General features: G+C 39.0%; 1 protein-coding gene across 1 annotated transcript; it reads left to right on the top strand.

Annotated features, from left to right (window-relative positions):
• Positions 1-615: 615 nt before the first annotated feature.
• On the top strand, positions 616-6994 carry MGARP (mitochondria-localized glutamic acid-rich protein). The gene is made up of 3 exons (XM_010008987.1): positions 616-705; positions 1897-1996; positions 6699-6994. The coding sequence occupies exons 1-3, from the start codon at positions 616-618 to the stop codon at positions 6992-6994; spliced, it is 486 nt and encodes a 161-aa protein (XP_010007289.1).
• Positions 6995-7233: the final 239 nt, after the last annotated feature.

Below are 7233 nucleotides of genomic sequence, written 5' to 3'. Positions count from 1 at the left end.
CAAAAATAAATGGCTAACACTGCTGTTATGGTGAATATGTACTGAACCAGGGATAAAATTGTGTAATCCTGCCGGTCTGCCTTGTTGGACAGTACTTGAGGTTATGGGCATGTATCTAAATGTCAGCAGTTTGAAAATGAAAGAATGTGAATCCAAAGGAGAAGACTGTTTCTCAAAGTGCTCTGCTATTAAACTGAAGAGAATTTGTTACCTCTGATGATCAATCATGACTGCAGCAAAACTTAATAAGGACAGATTCATTCTTTTATATACCTTAGGCAGGAACTTTTTTGTGTTCCTTTCTTTTTTACATTCCTTAGGTAGTTCCTTTTCCTACATAGGCTGCATCCACTACTTGGAAGCTGATAGCCAGACCATGTAGCTAAAAAAAAATCTTAAGGACCCGAGCTCAGCCATGTTCCTTGCTTAGGCACCACGCCCTGTGTTACTCAGTGGTACTAAACACTCTTAAGCTGTACCTCTCTGTTTTGTTACAGCTTTTTAAATGGTCCGTTTCCATACAAAGCTCAGATTCCATCATTCTGTTTTGTAATCATATTTTAGCAGCATTTTACATCAATCTCAATAATGGTTTTTGTAGCACCTCTTCGCCAGATGTCATCGGGGAGTGTTCCTGGCTCTTCTGGAGAGAACATGATTTACTATCTCCTTGCTGGTGTTGCTGCTTTTGGTGGTTTATTCTATGTAAGTGTTTGGGAATGGAGCTGTTTGTGCTTTCTGGGTTGGCATGGTATAATATGTGTTCTGGGTTAAAGAATATGATCAAGACGCAAATCATCAATAGAATGTGGATGTTGCACCACATAATTAAATGCAGTCTAACTTAAAAATTAGTTCAAGAGACTAGTGCAACTGAATGCCTGTTGCTTGCCTTTTTTACTGTTAACTTTGATATCTAGTGGTCTTGTCATTATTAGTGGAAAACGTATTTAAGACTGTAAAATCTATGTGTATAGAGATGGAGGAAGGCACCTGCCTCTAAGCCCTTGCCTTTTCTTGTCAACCACAAACATTAACGATACATCAAAATGGGAAGACCTGGGTGAAGTAAGCTGTCTGAAGCCACAAGGGGAAGATTATGAACCTCAGTAAATGGGGCACGAAGAAAGATAAGAATATTAGTTATTTAGGAAGAGCATATGAAAGTTTCATAAACATCTACTTCTGTCAAACTTTTAGCTAATCCTTCTCTTCCCTGCATCTAAATATATCAGCCTCTGTGCTTCACATTGCTAAAGCCTCCATTTCAGAGCTTCCTCCAACCTCCCCCTGACCCCCCAAGATTTGAGATAGTGGCTAGCACATTCCAGAGAGGTATGTGTTTCTCTCTCCCACAAAGTAATCCTCTTGAATGGTAAGTAGCTTCTACTTGTTCAAAATACCAAACTCGTGTGATTGTGTATCTGGCAGAATAATAAATCTCTTCTTGTCACCTTCGAAAAATTTTTATTTAAAAAATATGATCTGACTGCCTGCTCTTTGGATGTGTTCAAGGCCAGGTTGGATGAGGCCTTGTGCAGCCTGGTCTAGTGCGAGGTGTCCCTGCTCATAGCAGGGAGGTTGGAACCTGATGATCTTTAAGGTCCCTTCCAACCTTAACTATTCAGTGATTCTGTGACTGTAATGGTCTCCTCAAATACTGCGTTCAGTTCCTGAAACTGCAGCACATTGAAAGCTGCATGGTATATTGCATTTACTTTCTAACTATGGAGAAATATGAAATGTATACGTATATTAGTGTAGAAAAATAGATTGCTTAGCCTAATGCATTTTAAGATGAGCGGCAACATTTGTTTAAAAACACTTCTCTCCGTTTTCCCTCTTTCTTTGTTAACTTTGTAGGGGTATAGCAGTTAAGGTATAATTTCTTTTCAGGCCTACAGAGAAGTCAGTTCATCCCGTAGCAAGTATATTGAACATATGAATATTCTTCATGAGAGAGCTGAGGGGCGGAAAGGCAAACGGTCAAGCAGGGGTGAGTTGAGCACTTCTGTCTTGTTCCCCTGGTATATGAATTTCTGGAATAGATTTCTAGATTGTCGAAACAGGCCTTAAACATGTTCAACTCCTTGTCTGAGTTCTGTGAGTGAAAGTAAAGAGAAGGGTGATTGTGCAGTGTCCTGTTAAAAAAGCTACTTCAGCACAGGTTTTGGGAATGGTCTTAACGTTTAGGCAGTGAATCAGGCCTGTGATCAACCTGCAGGAATCTCTGGATGGAAAGAGTTGATGTGTGAACCATTAATTGTATATTGCGTATTTGCATTTGATTTACTGGAAGCTTAATGAAACTTGACTAAACATGTAATGCTGTCAAAATCAGTTTAATGCTTTTGTTTGCTGGGGGAGGAGGGGAGGAGAGAATATTTTTTTTTCAGCCAACAGTTTGGCTCCAGGCCACGTGCTGTCAGTGAACACAGTCCAATAGGAAAAAACTCTATGTATTTTTAAAAGTACTGTAAGTTGGACCCACTTCCTGTCTCACAACTTTGATTTTGTCCTTTTTAATTTAGGATTCAATGAAAAGCAGACACCACCTAAATGTATGACAAATCCTTACTTAGCTCTTCAAGCTTACATAATTAGACTATGTTAGTTCAAATACTCGTAATGGAATGTTGTCTCTGTCTACTTTAATTAGTGTTATGTGGCATTGATACAAAAGATAGAACTTTGGCAAGTACGGCGTTGCTAGGAAAAGCAATCGGAAAAAAATTACTTCTTACGGATCTTCATATTTTTAACTAGTTGTTATTTTAAAAAATAAGTCAATTAATGAAGGTATAGCACTTCCTGATCTTTTTCTGATGCTGACATCTAGTGAATTGATTTAATACTATTTGCATGCACACAAAGGGTAGATTTGAATAAGATACACCAAACTTAAATTTTGGGTTCAGTGTGAGAACATGCTTTGAATTGTCTGCCTCTAAAATGGTTTCTTGCAAAGTTGTTAGTCTTGAAGTTCCACAGTACTTCCCTTTGTTTTAGAACTTTTAAAATTGGACATTTAAAGATTTAAAATATCAAAACCCCTTTATTTCCATTCTCTTAAGTAGCTGGAAGCAATACATTTTTAAGAATTATTGAAATGCTGAGAATTCTGCCACAATTTTAATGCAATCCTTTCTTGTCCTTAAATAATCTGACCAGGATGAAGTAGATACTTTCTCTTTGTGATTTAGTAGTCTGCTGTTCAGGGAAGAAACAGGGTTACACTTGTTACGTTGTGATTAATAGCATCAGAAGAACATGGTAGAAGTGAAAACATGAAGCAAACCTCCCAGGGCACTCAAAATTATGTCAGTATATTCCCTCTTTTCTCTTGAGGTTTACTTCTGCAAGGTACGGAGTTTTAACCCTAGTCTGTAAGAATGTTTTAGTGTGATACCTATAGAGTCAGTGGTGCTGTTAACCCATTGAAGGCCATACCTGTGTTGCCCAAGACTGGGGTAAGAGTACTCAGTGAATTGTAGTTTACTTAATTCTGATTTAGGGTACCCTCCAGACATCCCATAATCTGATGCCTTGCACTCCTTCGTATTTTACATAAATGTCACAACCAGTAGCAGATGATTACTGGCTCTTTTACTGTTGGTAGTAAGAAGTCCAAACCATTTCTAAGGCCATATAGAGCTGAAATTTGTTTCCTATATTATTTTCAATATTGGACTTCTGAATAAATGCTCAACCTGGAGCACTGGACTCTCAAATAGCTAATTTCAATTCACAATACAATGCTACTGTTGAATCAGCTCTTTTAAAAATCCTTCTTCATTCCCAACTGTATCTTCCCAAAAGAGGTTTCTGTTCTTACTTTTCCTATGGAATCCTCTGTGTGCTTCCTCAAAAGAGTCAATGTCTCTCATCCTCCCCTTTTTTCCTCCCTATTTCCTGCAGTCATATTTTTGTGCTTATTTTGTCACAGTGTTACCATAGTATTGCTTTTCCCAGAAGTGCCACTGCAGCTTCTTTCTCCACATATGCTATAGATTCACTTAGTCCTTGCCCTTTTTCATATAAAGCATTGCTGATAAGAGTAATTAAACATTCTCTTCTCAAAGTAATCTAATATTTTTGGGATCACATAAGATCAAGCTTAAAATAAGATATAAAAAATGCTGGTAACAATATGAAGTGGTGTAAAGAAAAGCAGCATTCATGGCATATTTGCTACATGTCCTATGGTAAGATAAGAACTTTCTAGCTAGAAGAACTTAATACTAGGGAGCAGCTGATCAGAGAAAGACTCTCCCAATCTGAATGATTTTTCATGGTTTTTCATCCCAAGGAAGATTCTTCCTGTTTCCAAACCCAAAATGCCTGTTACGAAGAACCACATGTAGCAAAGAAACAAGAGAAACAATCAAATACTAATCTAGGCTTTTTTCTTTATTAGACGGTTGAAATTATATTTAAATTAGTTTTAATTAATGCTATCAGACATTTTAAAATATATCTAATAGCAGATTTTCTGTAACTCTTCTCAAGTGACAGCACTGCCAAACATAGGGAGGAATTTGAAAAGGCCCCTGGCAGAAGCCTACCTTGAAGTAGCAGTAGGAAATCTGGGACATCATTTGAACTGTAAAATGATGTTTGCCTTGCAGAACATTCTACTGGCTTATTTAGCAAATACTGAGTTTTGTCTTCTGTGTGCATGCGTCTCCTTTAAACTTGTTCCAAATTTCCTTCTTTTTTATCAATGACTTTTCTTTTTAACTTGATGCAAGCTGATTCAATCTTCCTAATCTATACTCTGCTTTTACACTTTCCAGACTAAAATACAAGGGAACTCTCTTTCCAAGCCCGAGGAAGTTAAATACAAACAAAGGACAGTCGTTCACCATTGCGTACCTTGCAGCCTACCTTGGGATGACTTTATACCTTCTATTGTAAAACTCCACACTTGTGAGACTTTAAAAGAACTACCTATGTTTGCAAGGCCAAACCATATTGAGCTTATTACTGAATCCGCATTGTAGAAGGCAGTCCTGAGACTGGGGAGCTGGCTGTTGTGAATGAGTGCACACTCTATTTGACTGTCCAATAAAGTGTACTGAATGCTGAGCTTGCCTGTTTGTTCTTTGTGTAATCGATTTAGGTTTTTTGACATAGAGAATTCTCTTAAAGGGACATGATCAGGTTGCATAATACAAAGCTTTGATTTTTACAAGCAATAACCAGACTTGTGTTGAAACCTGAACAGAGAAAGATAGACTTGCACTAGCATAAGAAAGCCAAGAATTAAAATTGATCCATTTAGTTTTTAAACAGATATAAAATAATAAAATCTGACTATGTCTCTTTAAGCTTTTCCCTTTTTTTTTCCCTTTCCCCCCTCTGCGTTTTTTTCCCTTTCCCCCCCGTTTTTTTCACTTTTCTCCCAATTCCTCTCCCTGTTAACCCCCCTCTTTTCTTACTTCCCTTTTCTCACCTTTTTCTCACCTCCCTTTCCCCTCCCGCCTTTATTTTTTCCTTCTATTCTCACTTAGTTACACTGTATTACAAACTTTATTTCCAGTTCCATTTTTCTCAGAGTTGGTTCTAGTGGCAAATTTGCAATGAACACTTGGTGTATATTTATAGCACTTTAATTAAGTTGATGTCAGTGCATGTTTGCATGGTGGTGATTGTGCATTTTTGTGCTGTTCGATTTTGATGACTTGTCTCAGCTGAGTTTGGAGTAATGCATGATGAGGAAACACTCTGTTTTTCAGATTCTAAAGAGTCTGACCCACAGCAATGTAGACAAATATTTAAAAGACAGCTAGGATTTGTAAAAAGAAAATGATCAATCCTAAGTGGTCCTTCTCCAGTAAAATGAATGCTGACCACTTATAATCAGTAAGTTACTTTCTTACTTATATATACCCAGTAAGGGTCCCCTGTTTTATTCTGCCTCACAGATCTTACCTTTCTTCACTGCTTTGGCTCTTGCAGTGGTCACAGTGGTCACTACGGCTTTAAAGAAAGCAGGGTGAATAGGGGAAACAGATACCTGTGGTAGTGTAGAGCAAAGAGATGGCACAAAACCTGTCTGAAAACGAATCCCTTGTTTGGCTCAGCTTTGTTGTAGCTGTGCCAGCCAAGTTAGCCACCTTGAAAATAGCCCTGGGCAAACTGAAGGCACACCTTGCCCTGTGGTGCTTCTAAGCTGTGAGCCTGGTGGATAATAAGCTCCATTGGAGCATTTAAGTCATCGGAGCTTCTAAGTGTGATAGCAAATGTCTGATTCCCAGTGTGGTAACTCCACTGCTGGGAGCAAATTGGACAAGAACTTGCTTGCTCCCTGTGACACCTGTGAGTGCATGATCACTGTCACTTTCATCAGAGTGGGTTTGGAGCAACACTTGCTGGGGTCCTTTTTTGTCCTTCTGTGCACTTCCACCTCTTGCAGTCACTTGCTTCAAGCCACAGTTTCTTTTCCTATTGCACTGAAGCAGTTACGAAACTCGGTAATTAAGAATATGGTTTCCTCATCTTGTAAACATCTTTTTGGTGCAAAACTAGACAATATGGGGGCGATGAGCTGTTGATTTAATGACGTTGCAAATTCTAATCCCAAAGCTTAGCTTCCTATTTTAAATTTAAATTATGATGGTGAAAAGCAGTTGGTGGATTTGTGTTGCATGCATGCACTTTACTCTCTTTTATTGTATTAAACAAATCTTTAAAAGGTGATGAGGATGAGACAGCTGAAGTTGCTGAAGTCAGTGAAGCAGAGACAGCCACAGAGGAGGCAGATGCAGCAGCTGCTGCTGGACCCACAGCACAGGAGGAGAGTGCTGGGATATCCCCAGAAACTGGAGCGGAGAGTGACTTACCGGCTCCAGAGGCATCCCCTGCTGTAGAGGAAGCCCAGCAGGAAGCTGCTGCGGATGGTTCGGAAGCTGCTGCGGATGGTTCGGAAGCTGCTGCAGATGGTTCGGAAGCTGCTGCGGATGGTTCGGAAGCTGCTGCAGTGCAAGGTTAACTTACGAACGTGGTGTTTGCATGTGTGTTGTGGGTTCGAAAACTGCCTGTTAATGCAGAGCATTAAGAACAGTCAGTGTTCCTAATGGAGTTTGTCATGCAATGGAAACTAATTCAGGTCTTCTCTTGACATATCATGAGCATAAGGTAATTGGGGTTATTGAATCAGTGTCTCTAAAAGCATTCTGCCTGGGGCACCAGAGTTACTGTCTAAAACTAGTAGAATGAAAAATTTATTTT

Source organism: Chaetura pelagica, unplaced genomic scaffold (assembly GCF_000747805.2).
Source record: "Chaetura pelagica isolate M959 unplaced genomic scaffold, ChaPel_1.0 scaffold221, whole genome shotgun sequence".
Taxonomy (NCBI): domain Eukaryota; kingdom Metazoa; phylum Chordata; class Aves; order Apodiformes; family Apodidae; genus Chaetura; species Chaetura pelagica.
The sequence above is the reverse complement of the archived record's forward strand: the minus strand, read 5'-3'. Positions and strand labels throughout refer to the sequence as shown.

Excerpts from the sequence above, each read along its gene's own strand:
- MGARP (XM_010008987.1), top strand. The coding sequence starts at position 616 with ATGTCATCGGGGAGTGTTCCTGGCTCTTCTGGAGAGAACATGATTTAC. Across the intron at positions 706-1,896 it reads CTTTTGGTGGTTTATTCTAT|GCCTACAGAGAAGTCAGTTC; the intron begins GTAAGTGTTTGG and ends ATTTCTTTTCAG. Across the intron at positions 1,997-6,698 it reads AGGCAAACGGTCAAGCAGGG|GTGATGAGGATGAGACAGCT; the intron begins GTGAGTTGAGCA and ends AATCTTTAAAAG.